A 23,520-nucleotide genomic window follows, 5' to 3' on the forward strand; every position below is an offset into this window, starting at 1 on the left:
CTGCCCATAGTGATATGTAGTGTTATAAGAATCTACTGTTTTGAAAACTTTACCTGTATACAACTAAGTGCTTCAGAAAACCAACCGCTCTGCAGTGCAGTACTACTACTGGATTGGTGAGTACCTGTATACTATTTTATACTTTATTCTTTTTATTGTATTCTAATTCTTTAGAAATTGATATTCCGTTGGTAAGTATAACTCTTAGTTAACTGGAATTTTTGACTAACCAGCACCCTCCATTCCTCCAACATGTTGGATAACAAAGCTTTTATGTAGTTAATACACAAATTTGACATGAAGCCAGGACCCCTACACTAGAAATGGGTTAACAAGATAAACAGGTAAAACTGTACATCACTATTTCACAGGGATACCAAGAGGGGAACAAGGATGCCACAACAGGATCAGGACCACGACTGGAACAGAAACGATAGAGGACCACAACCAGGAACACCATAGACTGGATGATGAGGATCAGGAACAACACCAGATCAGGAACTCTCAAACAGGTATGTTGATCTTCTTTCTTGATGTTATTCTGCAGACACTGGGCTGCCTCTGGGATGCCCTGTGAAGCATGCTGGCCTTTTATGCTCTCCTGTTACTAGGCAGGCTATTTCCCACTCTTACTAAAAGAGGGTGGCAACTGACGAACAAGAAGGGTGTCAAACATGGAGGGCAAACAAAATGGCGAAAGCCAAAAACAAGCCTTATAATCCCTTCCTTGTTGACTGTGATAACTTAGCTATCACAGTTGACACCACTTAGTTTCCTGTTAGACCACTGGCATGACAGTTTACCTGAACATCCATAGGTATGGCTGCTCACAGTTCCCAGCGGCCACAGTTTGCCATTCCCAGCCAATGGGAGCCCAGGAAGTGGCACGGGCCGGGGCTGTTTTGCAAAAAATTTATTGCAAAACAATTAAAAACAAATTGATTGGTCCCTATGGGAAGGAGGAAGGTGCTTGATAACATATTGATGTGGCTCAGCAAAGCTAATAACTATGCTGTAATAATGGATTGCACTCCCGACACTAATCACAATGAAAAGATGTCATTTACAGTACGATTTGCTGACGACGAGGATGACTGTATCCACGTAAAGGAAAACTTTATCAGTTTCCGGTCTGTGGACGACTCTACTGGAAAAGGCCTAACACAACTGTTTCTGAACATTTTGAATGAGAACAAAATAAAGCTTCAGGACTGCCGCAGCCAAGGCTATGACAATGATGCAAACATGAAGGGAAGAAACAGTGGCTTCCAGGCAACAATCCTTGCACTGAATCCAAGAGCTTTCTTCATGCCTTGTGGCTGCCATTCCCTCAGCCTGGTTGTGTCAGATGCAGAATCATCTTCTTTAGATTCAGTCTCTCTCTTTGGAATACTGCAAAATGTCCTGTTTTCAGCATCAACTATTAGGTGGAAGATCCTCACAGACAATGTTACAAGTCTGACCGTGAACCCACTAAATGACACTCACTGGGTGAGCTGCATTGACAGCATAAGCCCAATGAGGTACCAAGTGACTGAGGTTTATGATGCCCTGATGAACCTGGCACTAAAGCTGAAGCTGGAATCCGACATGAGGCACAAAGCTTGGCAAACCACATCATTGACTTCAAATTTCTGGTCTCAATTGTGGTTTGGCACAATATCCTGTTACAAGTAAACGTTGCAAGCAAGACATTACAAACTCAGTCAATGGACATCGTGACTACTACTACTTTGATGAGAAGCTGCCTTGCTTTTTCTAATGTGTGGATAGCTTTGAAGATTCTGCTCATGCAAAACATATCTTGGTTTGATCATGGCTGATAAGAGACCGACATCACTTGAAAATGCCACTGGCCAGTCTTTGGTCTCTCAACGCTGTGCTTCAGTTCACGAGGGCAAAGGTGAGAAAAGCAACTATTTGAACTAAACAACTAGGGTTAACATTCTAAGGCTGTCACCTATGCTAACACTATGTAATACTGATCCAGCCAATATTGGTGCACAGTTTAATTTCTTGATGTTAGTACACTTCAGTAATTCTTAAAATTAAAAAGTTTCTATAAGCTTAGAGAAAATTATTTATTTGCTTATATATGGCATGAATAAATAGAAATTTACAGCTACTAGCATGCATATTTATTGTCTTGTATGACAAGGAGAAATTATGCATGCAAATTGTGCATCAAAGTCATTGAAAATTTTAACAAATGAAGTGGAAGGGAGAGGTGGGCATCAAAGACACCCTCTGCCTGGGGCACCATTTGGTCTAGGGCCATCCCTGCATAAAATGGGCTCTGCTACCCTGGGTTAAATAAACTTTGCCTGGCTAGTGCAGAGTGTCTCACCCCCACATGTTCAAAAATCATGAGCCAGGCTCCCAGACACATCTGAGATTTAAAAAACTCATCAAGAATGTGGGCTTATTTTACTTGTCACCCAGCTTTGGAGGAATTCGGGTGTGTATCAGTCACGTTTTCAAGCTTTTCTCTGCAACTCTGAGGGCCAGAAACATAATTCTTTTTTTAATGGACTCAGAGTCTCATATCATCATGTGCCCCCAGGAACAAATGCTGCAAGAGTTGGCAGCACTGTAGCTGCACATCACAGGAAGCTCCTAGCTATAGATGCCTCAATCCAAAGGTGTGGCTCTGTGTCATCTAGTAGCTACACTATATAAGACGTTTATAACTGCTGCTAAGGCTTCATCTACATGGAAAAGTTTTTTAAATATTATCTAAGGCGTGAATTTAACCAGTATAGTTATATTGGTATAACCAACCCATGGTGAAACTATTACTTTAGTATTAGGCCTGGCCTACAAACAGATTTTCATAGACTCACAAAAGCATAGAAATGTAGGGCTGGAAGGCACCTTTAGAGGTCATTTCATCCAGCCCCTTGCACTGAGGCAGCACCAAGTAATCTTAAATCATTCTTGACAGGTGTTTGTCCAACCTGTTCTTAAACTCTTATGACAAGGATCCCACAACCTCCCTTGAAAAGCCTGTTCCAGTACTTACCTATCCACATAGTTAGAAAGTTTTTCCTAATTTCTGACCTAAATCTCCCTTGCTTCATGTCCTATCTTCAGTGGATATGAAGAACAATTAATCACAATCCTCTTTATAACAGTCCTCTTAATGTATCTGAAGATTGTTGTCAGATGTCTCCTCCCCCTCCAGTCTTTATTTCTCAAAATTAAACATGCCCAGTTTTATAAAACTTTTCCTCATAGGTCAGGTTTACTAAACCTTTTATCATTTTGATTGCTCTCCTGTGGACTCTCTTCAATTTGTCCACATCCATATTGAAGTGTGGTGCCCAGAACTGGAAGCAGTACTCCTGCTGAGTCCTCCCCACTACCAAGTATAGCAGGACAATTACCTCTGATTTTTTACATGCAACACTGTTGTTAATACATTACATACATTACATTAGCCTTTTTAGAAACTGCATCACATTGTTGGTTCATATTCAATTTGTGATCCACTGTAACCCCCCAGATCCTTTTCAGCAGTACTGCTGCCTACCCAATTATTCCCCATTTTGTATATGTGCATTTGATTTTTTTTTTCCCCCGAACTGTAGTATGTTGCACTTCTCTTTATTGAATTTTACCTTGTTGATTTCAGACCAATTCTTCTATTTGTCGTGGTTGTTTAGAATTTTAATCCTGTACTCCAAAGTATTTCCCACCCCTTCCAGTTTGGTGTCATCCACAAATTTGTATACGTCTACTCTTCACTCCATTATCCATGTCATTAATGAAAAGTACTGACTAGCACAAGACCCAGGACCTCTGCCAGACCCCACTTATATATCTTTCCAGTTTTACAGAAAACCTTGGACAACTACTCTGAGTATTGTCTTTCAACCAGTTCTACACCCACCTTATATTAATTGACCATATTTCCTAGTTTGCTTATAAGAACATCATGTGGGGCTGCGTCAAAAGTCTTAATAAACTAAAGATGTATCACATCTACAGCTTCCCTCCCCCTACCTGCATCCTGTAGGCCAGTAATCCTGTCCAAAAAGGAAATTACATTGTTTTGGCATAATTTGTTTGTGACAAATCCATGCTGGCTCTTTGTTAGCCTATTATCCTCTAGGTACTTACAAACTGATTGCTTAATAATTTGTTCCAGTGTCTTTCCAGGTATTCAAGTTAGGATGACTGTCTATAATTTCCCGAGTCCTCTTTTTTCCCTTGGTCCTTTTTTGCCCCCTTTTAACTATAGGTAATATATTTGCCCTTCTCAAGATCCTTGGTAATTTACCTGCCCTCCATGAGTTCTCAAAGATAATAGCTAATGGTCATAGGGGCCAACTTCTGCTGGTACCAGTGGGTGCTTGACTCCCCTCTGCTCCTGCCCCACCCCCTCCCGCCCCCATTCCAACCGCTTCCCCAAAGTCCCCACCCCAACACCGCCCCCTCCCTGCCCCTATTCCAACCCCTTCCCAAAATCCCCGCCCCACCTCTTCCCCTGAGCGTGCCGCATCCCTGCTTCTCCCAGCGCTTGCCACTGCAAAGCAGCTGTTTCATGGCATAACAAGCTCTGGGAGGGAGGGGGGAGAAGCGGGAATGCGGTGCACTCAGGGGAGGAGGCGGAGGTGAGGTGCGGCGGGGAGGGCAGCTTGGCTGCTGGTGGGTGCAGAGCACCCACTGGAGCACCCACAGAGTCGGCACCAAGGCTAATGGTTCCAAGATTGTTTCAGCTAGTTCCTTAAGCTCCCTAGGGTGAATTTCATCAGGACCTCTGACTTGAGTACATCTAATTTATCTAAATGTTCTTTAACCTATTCTTTCCCTGTTGTGGCTTGCATTCCTTCTCCCCTTTAATATTACTTGTCTTAAGTATCTAATACCAATTTACCTTTTTAGCAAAGACTGAAGCAAAATAGGCCTTAAACACCTCAATTTTCTTGATTCATTGAGTATTAGCTCTTTTCCCTGCTAAATAGAGGGCCTACATTTTCCTTCATTGTCCTCTTGCTGCCAGTATATTTATAGAACATCTTCTTTCTGTAATTCATTTTGTGGCTTACCCTTTGCGATTTTGTCCGTACATATTTTTGCTATTCTTTTGTTCTCCTCCTTAGCAATTTGTCATGTTTCCACCATTTGTAGGATTCCCTTTTGATTTTCACTTCATTAAAGAGCTCCTGATGGAGCCATATTGGCTTTTTTAATTCTTCCTATCTTTCTGTCACAGCGGGATAGTTAGTTATTTCACTTTGAGTATTGTCTTCGAGATATTGCCTGATCCCCTGAATTTTTCCACTTAAGATTTTCTTCCCATGTGACCTTTCCAACTATTTCTGAGTTTGTTAAAGTCTGCTTTTTTTGAATTCCATTGTCCTTATTCTGCTGCTTTCACTTGTTCCTTTCTTTAGGATCATAAAATCTATCATTTCAGGATCTCTTTCATCCAAATTGCTTTCCACTTTCAAACTCACAACCAATTTCTCCCTGATTAGACTCAAGTCCAAAATAGCTGTCCTCCTAATTATTTTTTTTACCTTCTGAAACAAGAAGTTGTTCCTAATATAGTCCAAAAATGTATTGGAAATTTGTGTTTTGCTGTATTACTTTTCCAACAGATGTCTGGGCAGTTAACAGCCCTGTGGTGAGGTGGGACTCACCACTCTGGTGACTCCTGCTGGCTGCCATGAAAAATTAGCTTTGCTCACTAGGGCACCCTCCTCTGGCGGTGCCTTGCTGCCATCACTTTCGCTCCAGGACCTGCACCAATCCCAGGTACGTGGCATCCTCTTCAGTGACACTGCTATCCAGCTGTGCCACACTCTGTGTTCTCCCCTCCTGGGAGACTTGCAATCTCCATCCAGCCACTACCTCACTGGCAATTACAGTCCTTTGTCCTGGGGCCACTTCCGATGTGGCTCCAGCACCCTTTTTGTCCTTACCTCAGGGCCTCAGCCTGTAGTCCCTAGCAGCCTACCAGGAGCTCTCTACATCCCCCGGTACATGCTTGTAGCACTGAAGTGTCCCAGGCGTTGGGGGCTGCTTCTTCTGCTAAGAGCCTGGTTTTCTCCCCTCAAGCTCCAGTCAGCTACTGAACTCTGCCCTGCAGCCCTTTTTATATGATCCTGCTTGGCCATGATTGGGTACTCCTCTCAGCCCCTTTCAAAGTGGCTGCCTCTGGCACAGCCTCCTTAAGGGTGTTTTTAAACCCTTTTCTGCCAGTGAGGGGCAACTGCACCATCACAAGCCCCCATTACTACTAGCTCTCGTGTTTCAGATATTGCTGTTAGTTGTTGTACCTCATCCACCTCTCCAGTAGACCGCTACTATGACCCCTTTGCCCTCCACCCCTCCTCTTTACCTAGAGACTTTCAACTCATTTGCCTCTCACCTTCTTCTGCCCACATTAGTTATCTTAAAAAGAAAAGGAGTACTTGTGGCACCTTAGAGACTAACAAATTTATTAGAGCATAAGCTTTCGTGAATGAAATGAGTGAAGTGAGCTGTAGCTCACGAAAGCTTATGCTCTAATAAATTTGTTAGTCTCTAAGGTGCCACAAGTACTCCTTTTCTTTTTGCAAATACAGACTAACACGGCTGCTACTCTGAAACTTATCATTAGTTATCTTGTTGCTCCTACTATGTTAGCTATCCTATTGTAAAATGCTAATGGAGAAAAGACACTGTAGTTTTTTACCATGAGGTCAACTACACAAGGTCAGCTATAGGACAGGGTATAGTGCTGACCTTGTGTAGTTGACTTCATGGTGAAAACTACAGTATCTTGTCTCCATAAAATTTTACAGCGGGATAGCTAATCCACACTCATCCCATTGTAAAAAAAAATAAATAAAAAATGCCTTTTTTGCAGTGAAGACATAGCCGCTGAGAGCAACATGTGAGAGATTTTTGCCTGTGTTTCCAGTGAGTGCAAGACTCTATGTAAGCTCCAAAACTGTAAAAACTTGGTCCCCCCAAAAACAATGAGATTGGCCTAAAAATTGTAAATTTTTTTTAAAAGTTGAAGTTTCTCTTTATTTGCCTTCTGGCTTTTGACCCTTTAGGGTACACAGCCACAAGGGCTAGAAGCTTACTTTAAAGGAAAATAAGCAAGCTTAGATACTTAGTTAGTCACTTGCCTCCAAGAGCTCAGGCTTTAAAAAAAAACACCAAATGTTGTGAGCTAGCAATATTGTTTAGTACATTTATCTTTTTCAGAAAGTAAGCTTCATTCTCTAAGGTGTTATGTAGGGATTAGATGACTCAGGGCATTGTTTATAGACTTTAGAGCCTTTTACCTCTAAGTCACCAGTGTGAATCCTGCCCATCATAACAGGGATTAAGAATTATCCTCATCAAATGGATGTTTGATAGGCCTACTTTTGCTGAGTTGGATCCCAGTTTCAGCTCTCACATCATAAACTCACCACTACATTTTGCACTAGATTGTAAATTCTTCAGGGCAGAGACTCTCTCTTATTGTGTTTGTACAGGGTCTAGCATAATGGGCCCCAACCAAGACTACCAAACCAGAACTACCAAGTTTTCTTGCAGCAGGACCCAATACCATAGGCACCGACTCTGTGGGTGCTCTGGAGCTAGAACACCAACTCTGTGGGTGCTCTGGAGCTGGAACACCCCCTGGGGAAAAACAGCAGCCCCCACCATTCCCAGTGTCTCCCACCTGCTGGCCGGCCCTGCAGATCAGCACCTCCCAGCTGCTGCAATCAGCTGTTTCAGGACAGGCAGGAGCCTGGGAGGAGCAAGGGCACAGCATGCTCAGGGAAGGGGCGGAACTGGGTGGGAAGTGGGGTGTGTGAAACAAAGGTGGGGCAGGGTCTTGGAGGAAGGGGTAGGGCCTTGGGGAAGAGGTGGACTCGGGGCAGGACCTCGGGCAGAGCTGGCAGTCAAGCACCCCCTGAACCTTTGTAAAGTTGATGGCTGTGCCCAATATAACCATACAGGCTATAAATGTGAGAATTAGAAACACTGTAATTGTCACACATAATTTAGAGAAAGGTGGAGGGGGGTTTCAAAAATGAGACAGGCCAAAACAAATGATTTAATCCTTTTAAAATAATCTCATGATTTTTTTTGGAGGGGTTGGGGGGTCTGAACTTTTGTGGAAAAGTATATTTTCAGTACTGTTACTAGACTTCTGAGTACTGCTATTGAGCATGATCCAGTTCTGATTTAGGGTTAGGGCTTCCCTCGTTAAAAGTCTCCTTACAAATCACATTCACCTTTGCTCACATCCATTTTATATTTAACATTGTTTTAAAATTGAAATGAATGCTAAGACTTGAAATTAATAGGCAACAGGTTTAAAAACAAACAAAAGTAAGTACTTCTTCACACAATACATGTCAGCCTGTGGAAATCATTGCCATGGCACAAAAGGACCCACCACCTCAGGGGCATCTTGCACTCACAGATAGGCGCATTTTTAAAATTTAACCCATGTCACTGTAAAATGCCTAAATTGCATTTAGTAAATAATACGCTAGAGAGGAATTTTGAGACTACAAAAATGGAAGATAATGTGGGCGAACAGATAAATTGTTCCTTGTGAGCAGTCCTCTATAAGACACCATGTTACCTATTTTACTGATATACTAAGAATTTATAGGTTTCAGAGTAGCAGCTGTGTTAGTCTGTATTCGCAAAAAGAAAAGGAGTACTTGTGGCACCTTAGAGACTAACAAATTTATTTGAGCATAAGCTTTCGTGAGCTACAGCTCACTTCATCGGATGCATTCGTGAGACGTGAGCTGTAGCTCACGAAAGCTTATGCTCTAATAAATTTGTTAGTCTCTAAGGTGCCACAAGTACTCCTTTTCTTCTTAAGAATTTATAGTCGCTCCTTTTTGTGGTGTATAGGCCACACTAAGATTGACACACAAAAGAGGATCTTTTGCTACAGCACACACATTTCAAGAACTAATAAAATGTACTATTTATGCAATGCTTTACATGTTTAGACTGCTTCCTGAACAATACTCAGCTAATTAGTTAAGATGCCTAAAGCACTTTATACCCCAAACTTTTGCATTCTTGACTGTGCCTGTCTGCAATCTGCAGCACACGTATCACAACATAATACACACAGCAAAGGAGATGTAGATACATCTAGCCACCATTAGCCCTAACAATAAGAACAAAGGACACCTCCCCTAGGCTCCAGTGTTTTCCAGCTCTGGTAATTTTTTAAAACAAATCTCACAATATTTGGAGTTTTTCTTTACGCCTCAGCTGCTGAAACGGGGACACGGCACGAGGCTCTCAGCTTTCACTAAAGAAGCGTCTATCCTGCAGGGCTGTCCAGAAAAGCTTGGAAACCGGACCTAAAGACGCCCCCACCATGTATTAGCTTTAAACACTCTTCCCGGCTTTTGACCTCCCCCCACGCGGCTGGCGGCACCAGGACACAGCCCACGCCAGCCAGGAGAGGAAGCTGCAGACACTCGCCCTACAGCACAGTGCAGCGTGGGAACGAGCTTGGTAGAACGGTTACAGACAGACACACGCCGCTCTGTACTGCAGACGGTCAAAGAATGTCACGTGATGAAATCCGCTATTTAGGTATTCGCCAGATCACGTGGCGCGCTTTGCTTGCAGCGCTTGACTTAGATTTCTTCCCAGTACTTCCGGGTTGGAGGATGTTCGCCCCGCCCCTTTGGCTGGGCCCTGGCGCGCGCCGGCTCACGCTCGAAGGTCGGCGCAGTGGGAGTAGGGGTCGGAGGGAGCGCAACGTGGAGGCTGGTGGGTGCTATTGTTTTCTGTAATGGGGCTGGGGAGGCGTCTTATTTATTCTCTAGCAAAAGGATGGGTTAATCGGTTGCGATTGCGTGCAGAGCTAGGGGATGATCAGCTGCTTTTTACCCTGTCTTTCCGTTGCAATTGCAGCTGGTTTTACCTTTCTACTATATGTAGCAGATGCTGGCATGCAATCGATTAAAGGCTAATTTATTCTCTCTGCTCCCCCCTTCTACTGAAATTGCAGCAAGTGCTTGGGGAGCGCGGGGGGGTGGGTGAACCAGTAGGTGCTATTCTCTTCTCTTTGGAACTGCAACAGGGGGTAAAACAGCTGCTGCCTACTCTACCCCCATTTCACTAAATCAGGAGGTGTGGGTAATACTAATCAAAATTAACTGGAATTAGATCCTGGGGCTGGAGACTCAGTATAATTTGCTGATTCGAGAGAACTTGGATGCAAGAAGGTTTTCAGGAGGAAAAAAACTTGAATAAAAGTAAGTTTCTATCTTTTACAATAGCAGGACAGTGCTGAGGTATAAACAAGGCATGAGAAAATCCCAGCAGTAGTAGTTCAGTTCTCTATCACGTTTAAAGATGGGTTTTTACGGTGCAGGCCGGTAGAGTGAGTTAAACTTGGTAATCAAGAAAAGATTTTGGAAAAATCAAGTTTGAAGAATGAAACTTGCAGGAAGCAAGGATTCCGTTTCAGTAACTTCACTGTCATAACGAGGGATAATGTATCGACTTTGGCAACAATAGAGGACAGATCTACAGTATTAATGGGATAGATGACCTTGTGCTACCTAGACACAATGTAACTTTCATGGAAACATAGTTTTTGTAAAGGATTAGGGCGGGGCTGTAGAACGGAGAAGGAAGCTGTGAGACTTAGTGAAAAGGAGCTTGCTGCGTGGATGCATGCATGTGTTTTATGTGGAGGGGAAGGAAGATGCAGTGAGTCTGCCTGATGTATTGTCATGCTCCCACGGCTTTAGCATTTTTAATTCAAAGTTGTAGATCACTTCTTTCGTGTAGGTGTTAGCTCTAAGTTACATATAGACAAATGAAGAGCTGATCGTACCAGCAATTCCCAGTGAAGTAATGGAAATTACATGTGCTAAATAGTTCTTAGGTTCAAGGCATTTGGCACAGAATGTAAATATAGATGGACAGAATGAGGCTCAAAGAGCTTGAATGACTTGGCCAAGGTCAAAAAGGTCATTTATGGCACTAGAAATAAAACTCTGAACGTCTGACTTCACTCTTGTGCTCCAGTCATCAGATTATGCTGCTTTCATAATGTGCATGTCTTTTCGATTGGCTGGAAGGTAGGCGCAGGCTAGGTAGTTAAACGCGCAGAAGTTCTAGGCAAGAATTTCAAATTATTTCAGTGCTGTTTCAATGAGTGGACTTGGACTCTCCAAGGAGAGACTGATTGACGAGGTCACGGGCGGTGGCCAATCAGACAGTCCTTGGGGGAAGGCATGAATAGTATTTCTCAATGCAAGCAGCCAATGAGAACCCGCTAATGAGAGTGGCGTCGGGACGCCGGCTGCTTGTGGAGCTTGCAGACGTGGTAGCTCGTTTTTGTGCATTGATGGGGTTGGGTGAGGATTGCCCTTTTAAAGGGGGACCGTTTCGCAGACAAATGTTGCTTGGTAACCTGAGGTGGCACAATTCATGTTTATTTATCCCTACTACTAGGGAAGAGATATCCTAAGTGCCTGTCTGAATACGTGGCATGAGGACTTGTAACTTACTGTGCTACAATGTTTTCTATTTATGGTAATTCCTTTAGAAACCATAGCTGCCTACTGAAACGCTGTGTGATGACTGGGTACTTCGGGCAGAGGAAAGGGGGAAAGGAGCTGGAGTTTTTTCAGCTAGGAGAGCTGTGTGTCTTGCCAAAACAGCGGAATTGTCCTAACATATCTCAGCCTATTGTTGTTTTTTAAAGATTAAAATATTGCATGTGCATCAGCATACTCAAGTAGTTCATAGCTATTGTTTTATTTTGCCAGCATTTGGTATAGGCATTCAGAACTGTACTTGGCACTAAAGGGGAGACCAACAAATTAGGGTAGTCAACATGACAGATACATCAGAAAGGCATCATTCACACAAGATGTTGTATGTGACCGGGTCCTCATTGAAGTCATTGGGCCATACAAAGGTGCAGAGGTTCATCTGTGTGCAATACACTGGCCCCAATCCTTCAAAATTAGCAAATGTTTCTCCTAGCTGTGGTTAGAGTCCAACATTGGAATGACTGATGCCAAAACTCTCAGTAGAAGGAATTGTACCTTGACTCTCTTAAGACCTATGCCAAAAGTCTACATGCATCTCTATGCAAGTTGGTGGTTCTCTATTTATTTTCTCCTTTTTTAATGTTTTTTTTATAATTGAAGATTTAGACTGCAATCTTGATTTATCAGATTTCACAATTTATATTTCTATGGAGTGAACTTCATGTACCCCAGATTTCATAAATCTGACTAATTGTTTAATTTCAGTAAAATTGACTTAATCCTGAAGGACAGCATCCTGATGACAATAGTGACCTATTTGATAGCTATTGTATAGTGGTGTATACATTCAAGCTGAACTTAGGTTCATTAACATAGTCTCTACTTTTTGATAAGCAACACAAATGTCTGAATTAAGTAATAATTGCATTTTACATGGCAACAGGAAAAGCTAATGTGAAATATTTTATTACAGTCAATTGACTTTGCTTATCAGTCTATCGTTAAAATGGATGTTAAAGCAAGTGTGATTTATTGTTGGTGGATTTGTCTGGAGGTGGAGGTCACTGACATCAGTTCTCAGTAGTTGGATCAACATTTGTTTATAACACTTAAAGGTTTAGTTTTAATGGTCAAATATCAATTTACATTGAGGGTTGTAAATGCCTCTTATATTTAAGAGGCAGCATGGCAGTTGATGAAGCATGTGACTGAGTAGGGAAATGGATCTCATACCCACAGTGCCATTGATTTAGTGTGGCTTTTGTAAAGTCACGTACACTTTTTCTGTTTCTCTGTAAAAGGGGATCTATATCTATCCTGCCTATTGAGTATTTTAACTTTGAACTAGTGGTTATAAAATGCTATGTACATTGACTGTACTGTTATTCCTGCCATCAATCTGTCTATTTTTGATGGTGATTCAGACTTTTTAGGAAAAAGTGGCCTTTGTTTTCTATTTGGAGGGGACAGATGGGCATTTTTTGTCAATTGAAATGAGCACCTGACTCTACACAGTTCATCTCTTTAGTACCATTAATTGTTAATGCCTCTGTTTGTGATTTCTGTACACAGCAAGGCTGCGGCAGGGATTCCACACGTGGCAGTCCTTGCTTTTAGATCTCAGGCAACATGGCGAGCCTCCTGCGTACAGCAGTTATCAGCTGCTCAAATCCTCTCTTCAACAATGTGATGTCACGAAAAGTGCAGACTGTGAAGATGCCATGCTTGCGAATGTTCCAAACCCATCAGGTACTCTGGTGTCAGGCACCTGTAAAACCAGGTAAATTAATTTAAGAAAACCATTTTGTAGAGCAACTAGGTTTTCCTTTCTAAATATGGAGATTAAGCTTCCTAAGTAGGTATATTTTGAAAAGGTACTGCTTAGATGAAAATGTACAAAACTCACCCCTGAATCATGTGAGTTAATTCTAGTGCAATAGAAGCTGTACAACTTTACATTTGTTTCACAGACCACTGTGTAACAGAGTTTCTCCTTAACCACCTCCTCTCCCAATTCCCAACACCTTGGGGCCAAGTTATGCTCCTGAGTATATGTTCAGAGGTCCTACTGAGTATGGTCTTGATTTAGGAAAGTACTTCTGCATATGCTTAGGTTCCATTGCTATCAAGGCCTGGTTTACACTTAAATTTTGCTTGCATAGTTGTGGGGAAAAAAACCTCACCCCTAACAGATGTATGTATCCTATGCCCTAGGATAGATGCAGTTATTCCAACAAGTGTTCTTTTGAGAGTATATCTTATTTAATTCAGGGAATAGTATAAAATATGCCATCAAAATAACTCTTGCTGACATAAACTGTGCCTGCATTTAGGGGATTTGCTGGTGTAGCTATATAGGCAAACCCTTTCAACTATAGATGAGGTCTAAGAGACTAAAGCACATATTTAAATGCTTCCCCGAATCTGGATGCATCCCTGGGCCTAATGGAAATTTAGTGTATTAAAATCTGAAGACAGAATTTAGCCTTTGGCCATAAAAAGACTTTGCTGGTAGTCCACAGATGAGACTGCAGTTTGACAGCTTCTTTGGTAGTCACTAGTAATCGTTTCTATAGATTAGGATGGATGTCTTCATGATACTTGGTGTTATGCCTTAAAGTATTTACTAACTACACAGTACTTCTGTCTTCAGAACTATCAACCCATGTGAAATATCATGTAAGTGTGACACTTACTGCTATGCCATCCAGTATTTAAAACTGAAAGTAACCAAACTTAATAACCTTGCTAGTTGATGATTCAACTGGACCACTTTTTTGTTTTTGATAAGCTGAGCATTGGGATTCAATAAACAAAAAAGGCAAATGAAGGGTAAATTTCTGAACAAAATGTCATGTTCTTCTCTGTTATTGACTAGGTGTACTTTTATTTCTGTTGAATACTTTCTTTTGGGTTGGGAATTCTATAAATAAATTCATCAGCATATGAACTAAATTACTAAATTTCATTGTAACCTCAGAATCACAGTTTCTAAAAATAAAATTAGTAAATCACTGTGATGTAAATCTGCATTTGATTTAACATTATGTAGCATTCAGAATCAGCTCATTATAAAGAAGAAGATAATTTGAAAAATGTTAGTACATTTGTTTAGCTGTTTAGGCTTGAAGGTGCTACCTGAGAATACATCCCCATATCTCACTTTGTATTGCAGAAGAGGCTTAGCCTTTATTTTAAAAAAAAAAAAAAAAAAAAAAAGGAAAACTTTGTGCTGATTCCCTTTTTCCATTTGAGATTAAATAGTCTGAGCAAAATGGGGAAGAGATTTACCACTGAGAAATCATTCAATGGAAGATATTTATACTTGCATCTATTTAAAGATTGTTTCCACATTGTGTGATGTATAGTGTTCGATGTATGCTCTGTAAGACTGAGGTTAGTGAAAGGACGTCAGTAGAAAAGTTGAAATTAAAGGTAAACTTGAAGGGTGGATTCTTTCATATCATTGTTTGTTCTGGTTGCCATTTTCTTCGTCTCTTAGGAACATAGGAATTGCCATACTGGAGCAGACCAATGGTCCATCTAGTTCAGTATCCTGTCTCCATCTATGACCATTACCAGATGCTTCAGAGCAAGGTGCAAAAACCCTGCAATAGGCAGTTATGGAGTAACTTGGTCACAAAGAACGTTTCTTCCTACAGCCTCCCTTAGAGATTGGTTTATGCCCTGAAGTGTGATAGTGCATATCCCTCCCTAGACTCCTTTTTTTTTTTAAAAAAAGCTTTTTAAAAATCTTTCCTTTGTAATATTTCATATTCTTGTAACTGTCAATTATTTCTAAATCTTGCTAAGCTCTTAGCGCCAATGAGTTCCACAGGCCAACTGTTCATTGTGTTTATTAAAAAAGAAAGCCCTGAACATTTCCTTTCATTAGTTAAATTTGCTACCTTTCAGTTTCATTGTCCCCTTTTTCTTGTAATAAGATGTGGAATTAGAAGCATCTGATCTACCTTCTCTACACCATTCATTTGTCTTCATCACATCACTGTCCTTCAGTGGTCTCCTCGTCTTGCTTCAGAACTCTGAGAACAGGTGAGCAGCTTCTTCTGAAGCTGATGTTAAAGTTGATAACTAGCTGAGTTTTGTGCCTTCTTTCCCATCCTAAAGATATAGCACGTAATCTGATAGTCTCTTTTCCCCAGAAAACTATATCTGATTCTCCTCTCTGATAACATTTACTGGTATCACTCTGTATCACGGCACTCTCTGAAGTTAAAGTACTATGAAAAAAAGGCTTGTATTTTTCTTTTGCTTTCTCTACCCAGTTCTTGTAAACTTTTCCTGTTAGTTTAATATAGCGACTTGTTCAGTATTTAATCTTTTAAGTGGAAGTTAAATGGAGAGTAGACTCCTAATAGGCTCAGTTTCAATTGTTAGGTACTTTTAAAAGCTTGGGAATCTAATTTGTCTATCTATTTTGTGTTGGGAGGAGATTTTTTTAAGGTCATGTGCGCTTTGAAAGTTTCATCAATGAGCAGCTGAGTTCGCTGTTTACTTTTCACAGCATCACAGCAGCAAGTATGTTGCCTTATTAAAAATATTTCTACTTGTTACAGTTTGTGTATACTGTTCTTGAGGTCAATGGGACTATGCAGTTCTGGGATCCCACCTTAGATACCCAGGTGATGAAGTGCTTCTCATTACCTAAGCTACATAGTTGTGCATCAGCAAGCTTTTATGTATCTATTACTTGAATGGAAAATGAGTGAAAAGTTTTATGGCAGCCCAGTGCCTGTGAGAGGTTCCAGGAAACTAAATTCCTTTATCCATGGCATGGGAAGCAGTTCAACCTTCACAACATTTCCCCCCAAGTTACCTCAATTTTGATGTGTAGGGTAAGAGGGCAGGTCAGTCTCCATGCCTATTCAGTCCTTGGCCCCTCTTGAGTACCAACTGGGTTGGTGGGGGAAGGGAGGGAGAGTCCCTGTGCTGTGAGGTTTGCACATGTCTGATGGGAACAGGATCAAAATAAACCTAATTTTACATAAGCCATCAAAACATCTGCTGTTGCCAGAGGCTGCTCTTGAGCTTGTGATTTACAGTTGAAAGGCTAAGTCTCCACTTGTACTTGATTCCCTGTAGAATCTTGTTAATGTCACAAACTATGTAGGCTATATGGAATAGGTAGGTTCTGCAGGAAGTGCTGTTGGTAACTCAGTAGGAAATGCTTCACACTCCCCTCCCTGGGCAACGTAGGCTACGTTTAAACTTGGATCTTGGGGTGTGATTTCCAACTTGAATAAATGTCATCCAGCTAGTGTTCTAAAATAGAGGAGTAGCTGCAGTAGCATGGGCAGTGGCCAGCAGCAGCATGGGCTAGCAGCCTCAAGTATAAACCCACCTGGACCCTGTGGGTATTCCCTCAGAGAGAAGCCTGTGCTACTGTCCATACTTCCATGGCTACACCTGTTTTTAGGGCACTAGTTTTGATGAGAGCTACTGTGAGTATGTCCACTCAAGTTGGGAATCACAACTGCAGCTCCAGATGTAAATGTAGCCTGTTATTTAAACCCATGACTCAGAATGAGAGTGGACAATGCACTCCTGGAGATACTTCTGGGTTTTAAATTTCATTTGAAGAGTGATGATAACCCACAAGTCCCAGCTCAACTATATTTAAATTCTGCCTGTGTAAAATCACCTGCAGAATATCGCATGTAGTTTCCATTGGATGTAGTGATCATGGTGTCCTGCCCTAACCCGTTAATATAGTTCTTTGCTCTGCATTGTTAAACAGCTGCTCCTTTTTGTTGGGGAATGAAGTGCCTGCAGATTGAGATACAGGGCTCAAAAAGCATACTGGATTACTACTAGCGAGAGGCTGATGGTTGTGAGTGGGCAGCACTGTACTTAAATGGAGTCTTGTGGCTGGTGGAAAGCATGCAGTGCATTTGTGGGGTTGGTGGAGAGCAGGAAAATCACTGGGTATTTCTCAGTGACCTGCTTTCCCTGTTTCTTGGTGAAGGGCAAAACTTTCCATATTGGCGATAGATTGTAGTGTCTGTTAGAAAGGACACTAAATCAGATTAAAACATCCAGAGAAACATCTTTCATGCAAGTAACGTCTAACAGAATGAGTGAAAGAAATGAGAAAACTTTGCAACTGTCACACTGTGGATTTTCCCCTGAGCCTTTCACACAGCATCCGGGAAAAATAAATGGAATAAAAAAAAACTAATAAAACAATCAATTGGCAATGCAACTTGAACATGTGGTAACAGAAAATGCTTTAAAGTCACTTATTGAAATTGACAGTTGTCTAGATTAAGTTTGTGTTCTTTTAAGTTAGCAGCCTCCCTCCAATGTCAGAACGATATAAGGAAGGGTTTGATCACGCTCTTCTCCCTTTTATTGTTTGATTTTTCCCCCAGGCTCCCCAAATGCCACTGCACTCTTCCTTCCTTCCTGGCTTTGTAAAAAGGTGCATGTGTGTGAGAGTTTTCAACTCTCTCCCTTCCTTTTGCCATTTTGTGTCCGCTTTCCCCAAATCACCCTCAGCCTCTGCTGTTCAGAACTTTCCTGAGCCACAGAGTGAACTTGACAATAATCTGCTTAATTTCACTTCTGTTTTCTAAAGAAGCATGTCATTTTCACTGAGCTGAATTAGGTAGAGGCAGGACTGGGTCCTCCACTACTTGGGTAGCTGGAAAGGCAGGGGAAGAGGTGCCTCTTCCAAGCAGCAAGAGAATAGAATAGAGTGCTGTTGGCACTCATATTTGGCTGGCAGAGAAAGCTTCCTACTTGCCTATTGTGGGAGTGGAGGATGCTGTTGCAGTTGTATAGTGATGTCTAGGAGGGCTGTATATTGATGAAGCAGGTGTTTGTAAAGTACCTCTCAGTTACTTATGTGAATAATTGTTTTAGATACAAATCATGGGTATTACAGTGATGTAGTATTCTTTAAACACTGTTTATTTTGATAATTCTGTTTTGTCTGGTAAGGGGGGAGGAGTTATGTAAAGAACTGTAGATGTACTTTGAGTATTTAGACATTACATACTGGTGTTTTTAAACTGTTCTTCACCATTGCAGTAATTAAATTTTGGGTGAAGACAGTCAATATCAAAGGAAAAGCTGAAATAATTAAATGAAATACACCTCTGGCTGTTGGTTTGTTTCCTCCCCTTTAATTTCTACTACCACTTGTGGGTAGGTGTGTTCTGGCATCAGTTCTAAAGGGTGCGGGTGACTGGCTAATCTAATTAGCTCTTCAAATCCAGATTTTTGTAGCAGCAATGCCAGATAATTATCAAGAATTGAAAAGTTTGTAACAGTTGGCATGAGTATTAACCTAAAAAAAAAGTGTCTGTTTAGATTAAATATAAACACTTGGTGTTCCAGGTTCATAGCTATAAGATAGTTCTGGGCTCAAGGGTGGGTCAAAGCATCCCCTTAAAAAAAAAAAAAAAAAAAAAAAAGTTGTATAAATAAAGCATGGGAGTGGGATAGCAGAGCAAACACCTAAATCCCCCAAACATACACTTTTTGTATCAAATGTTTACGTTGTATAAAGTCTGTTACAAACTGTGTTTACCACCATCTTGTATCAAAGGATGTAACATTCATGGTTAAATTGAAAACCTTGTAAATTAATTTGCAACAAAAGTTCACTTTTAAAAAAACAAAAACAGATTGAGTATGACTGGCGCATCCCTCTCATCCATCTTTATGGATGGAATAGGCTACATAAATTGTAAATATCCATCTCCTTAATGCAAATGGTATGTAGGACCTTCTCCTGCAAATAGCATGACACACATTCTTATTCCTCTGTGGAAATTCCATAGACTTAAGTGGTAACTGTTTGCAGGACTGGGCTGAGATTCGATAGAGCACACATTGTTTTAATGTGCTAGTACCAAAATGGTGAGGGTTGACTGACTGTGTGTGATGTATGTATTATATAAATAAATCTCTATCAGTCTGGAGGATATTTAGACATTCCCAGTTGGATTAGAACAGTTTTAAACTATTTCAGACTTGAGACTCAACAATAGGTCTTTAAATATGCATAAATAAAATCAGAGGTTGATAATTTGAGAATCAAAATTGTCAGTAATAAACACAATTTCTAAGCTTTTTAGAATACTGAGTTAGCTTTTTCAGTCCCTTATTTCTCTTGAAAATAACTGTAACTTTCAAACTAAGAAAACTAATAGACTGGCATCCCAATTTAAAAAAAAAAATCATTTAGTCTTTAACAGCTTTTATAGCAACCATCATCCAAGATCCCAAAGTGCTTTACAAACCATTATGTTTCACAAGATACCCCTGGAAGGTAAGTAAGTATTATGCTCATTTGTAAAAAGGGTAGGCTCAAGCACTGATTAGTATGGGTTCAGATCCAGGCTCTATTGTACTTTCATTAAGCAGTCAAGCCCATAGTACTTTATACCCATCTAAATCTTTAGAGACTTCTTGCTGCCTGTGAGCTGACTTTCCTACTACATTAAATTACTACTCTCACCTGTTGGTAATTAAGGGAAAGTGATGCTTGGGAGTAGAACTGTAAGATATTACATTTCTGGAAAAAAATTGCTTAGCCTCTTGCATCTGTTTTGAGAGAAGAGAATTGTTAATGTGGGATGTATCTGTAAGCGTCAATACAAAGTACAGGAAAATGCTGTAACAGAACATCAGTCAGATAGTTCTTATTACCGCTAAACTAAATGCCATCTTTTCCTATGCATCTACAGGAATCCCATATAAGCAGTTGACTGTGGGTGTTCCTAAGGAGATATTCCAGAACGAGAAGAGGGTGGCATTGTCACCAGCTGGTGTTCAGGCTTTGATTAAACAAGGATTCAATGTTGCAGTTGAATCAGGTGCTGGAGAAGCTTCCAAATTCTCTGATGACCACTACAGGGAGGCAGGAGCAAAGATCCAAGGGACCAAGGAAGTATTGGCTTCTGATTTAGTACTCAAAGTAATTATTTTTTCCTCAATATATTGTATTTTAAATGTTTTAGGGCTAATATATGACTTTTCCAAACTGTTTCATATAGTCTCCTGAACTTCAAGCTCCCTCTTGCTTTTTAAAAAAAAAAAAAAAAAAAAAAAAAAACCTGTTTAATTCACATCCTGCACATTTCAGGTTTTACCTGTGTTTTATTTTTCATCAGTTGATTATTTGATGACTCAAATCTGGGCACTAAAAACTCTACTAAGCTGGAAAATAGAACTAAACCTTTGAACAGAAGTTTTGAAATGGTTTGAGGAAACTTCTTATTGTTCACACACAGAGTAATGGCATTTCCCAGAGCAAAGTAAGGAGAGTGCTGTTCAGAGCACTGAGTAGAAAGGATCCCTGCCCCAAGAAACCTGCACTCTTAAGACTAATAATAGAAAAGAAATCAGTTATTTTTCTCCTTTAATAGCTCTACATGTGGGGCTAACTTAAGAATGAATGCCATGCACCATCCTTCAGTTGTCATTCGAAGACCTTATGGCAGCAGTGTGCTCTGAAGTGGCCATCTTAAAAACATGCTCAAGAAAGGGACTGGCTAGCTAACAGATTTGGACATCTAAGCCCTCTGAGTCTAAGGCAGACACCAGCAGTGCAAGCTTCTTTGTGTTTTTCAGCCTTTAGAGGTGGTGATATCTTTAAGAGTAGCCTGGTTTCCTGAACTCTTCAGGAGTAGGACTGAGACTGCCAGCGTACATGTTAATTACAGTAATGCAAACATGTCCTTTACAAAAACTACCAGCTGAATAAGGGCCATTAACTCTTTTCACACAGGACCCTTGAATTATATTTCTATACTGCAGGGCGGGATTAACGCAGGGGCTTTAGCGGCAGCAGCCCAGGGCCCCGGGCTAAAGGGGGCCCCAGCGCAGCAGAGCTGAGACGGTCTGCCTGCATGCTGTGGCCCTATGCTGCTCCCAGAAGTGGCCAGCTGCTGGCACATCTCTGGGCGGGGCAGGGAGGAGGCAGCTCTGCTTTCTGCCTCCCGGCCGGAGCCTACATCTTGCACCCCTCCTGCACCCCAACCCCCTACCTCAGGTCGGAATCCCATCCTGCACCAAACTTCCTCCAAGAGCCCGCACCCCTCACCCTCTCTTGCACCCCAACACTCTGCTCCAGCCTGGAGCCCCCTCCCGCACCCAAAGTTTCTCCCAGAAAGAAACTAATATAACAGCTGTTCTAAGGTCAGAAATAGGCTATTTGAATTAACTTAACTATATTCTACATGTTTTAAGACTGAAATGTAACCACAGAGTGGTTTTATGTTAATTAAAAGGCAAGTTTAGTAGAGCATTAATATCCTCGATGCAATAATTGTGATCATTTTGTTTTAAATTCGTAAAAAGACTTGTATACAGGGACCCCACAAAATCTAATAGCCCCGGGCCATAGGAGAGTTAATCTGGCCCTGCTATACTGCCACTGAATTACCTAGGTTTGATTTTAATCAGTGACCTACAAGAGAGAGGCACATTTCATTAGTTTAGTTGTGTAAACAATCCTTAATAAACCTCATTGCCTGTTCATATTTTTCCATGCACTGATTTGTTTGTATTGATTAATCTGAACCCTTCTTTTTTCCTTCAGGTGAGGGCGCCTATAGTTAACCCTGCACTAGGAGTACATGAGGCAGATCTTTTAAAGACAGCTGCTACCCTGATTAGTTTTATCTACCCAGCTCAAAACCCAGACCTACTGAATAAACTTGCAGAAAGGAAAACTACTGTCTTGGCTATGGATCAGGTTCCACGGGTCACCATTGCTCAGGGATATGATGCTCTTAGCTCCATGGCCAACATTGCAGGGTATGAAACTAACTTTTTTTCACCTTGACTGTAAATACAGCTAGATAAAACTAATTTAACATTCTGGTATTAATATGTTGTGTCCAAAACAATTCTGCATTGGTTTTCATGCAGCTGTTTCAAGAAGAATCAGTCTATTAGAGTTGTCTAAACTTGTCAGTCTCTTATGGTCAGCCTTGCAGTGTTCAGATTTTTTTTTTTTTTTAATTGGAAGGCAATTCTTAATCTATGAACTTGTTTGTTTGTAGTGCCTGACCCAATGAATTAGATCAGAGTGGGCTTAAGATATAGTTGAGATAGTGATAGACTAAGATGCACAGAGTGACTAATGTCCAACACAGAGGGTGGGGATAAGATAGTATAAAGTGCTCTAAATGAAACCCACGAGCATGGCAGATGGGACTGAAAGCCTAAACTCCCCTAGGATTTGCGTTCTCAGTAGCTTCTGTGGTGGCAACTTAGTTGGTAAACTGGCTGTTAGCAAGTATTATGAATATTTGCTTTTTTGTACAGGTGTGAAGGTGTCACTCTTCAAAGTAAGAAATATTTTGTGCCCTTCAAAATGTATTTAGCCTCTTGCTCTAGGCAAATTACTAGCTTGTTTGTGGATGTATACAGCTGATGTTGTTTTTTAAATTATACTAGAGAAAACCAGGTAATAGCTTGAATAATTATTCTGCATGTCTTCTCATTCATCTTATATAGTTTTAATAGAATGTGACAGGATGTCATAATATAAATTTTATAACTTTTTAAAATATAAGTTTTGACCCAAAGAATAGGCATTCTCTTGTGTACAGAACTAGAGATAGTCATAAGACCTCCTAAAGAATATACACTTAAAATAATGTTTTGGTGTATCCAGAACAATTAGCATGTTTCTTATTGTGTTAAACCCCTATATAGCACAGATACGGAATTGTCGGTATTCCATATCTTACTGTAAAATGTTTGGACTCCTGGTGAGCAGGAAATAAGTCCCAGTTTATTTCTAACAAAACAGTGACCAAAATAAGAGAATTGGGAAATCAGGCATAAAGCATACACCAGAAGAACTTTACTCCCTTAATGAGGCCCCAAGGCTCCTTCGTTTCCTTCTCCACAAGACTAAGCTGCATTCTACAGTGGAGAAGTTATAATAATGTTCCTGCACTTAAAAGGATATTTGCTCCTTTTCTTACAGTTTACCCTTTGCAAAATCACTGGAAAAAAGGGAAGATTGAGCACAGTAGGAAAC

At 40.9% G+C, this 23,520-nt stretch overlaps 1 protein-coding gene across 5 annotated transcripts in view; it reads left to right on the forward strand.

The window, feature by feature from the left end:
* The first annotated feature begins 225 nt into the window (after positions 1–225).
* Positions 226–23,520, forward strand: part of NNT (nicotinamide nucleotide transhydrogenase) — an 89,240-nt gene continuing 65,945 nt past the window's right edge. Inside the window, exons 1-4 of one of the 5 annotated variants that reach the window (XM_043514545.1) lie at positions 226–512; positions 13,065–13,272; positions 20,210–20,439; positions 22,066–22,283. In XM_043514545.1, coding sequence (XP_043370480.1) covers positions 13,122–13,272; positions 20,210–20,439; positions 22,066–22,283 — 599 coding nt within the window. In that variant the 5' untranslated portion in view covers positions 226–512; positions 13,065–13,121. Of the gene's footprint in view, positions 513–9,598; positions 10,239–13,064; positions 13,273–15,119; positions 15,546–20,209; positions 20,440–22,065; positions 22,284–23,520 lie in introns of those variants that run through there. The other 4 variants (XM_038403010.2, XM_038403012.2, XM_038403011.2 and 1 more) reach the window with 4 other exon arrangements.

Source organism: Dermochelys coriacea, chromosome 5 (genome assembly GCF_009764565.3).
Source record: "Dermochelys coriacea isolate rDerCor1 chromosome 5, rDerCor1.pri.v4, whole genome shotgun sequence".
In the NCBI taxonomy this organism is placed as follows: Eukaryota; Metazoa; Chordata; order Testudines; family Dermochelyidae; genus Dermochelys; species Dermochelys coriacea.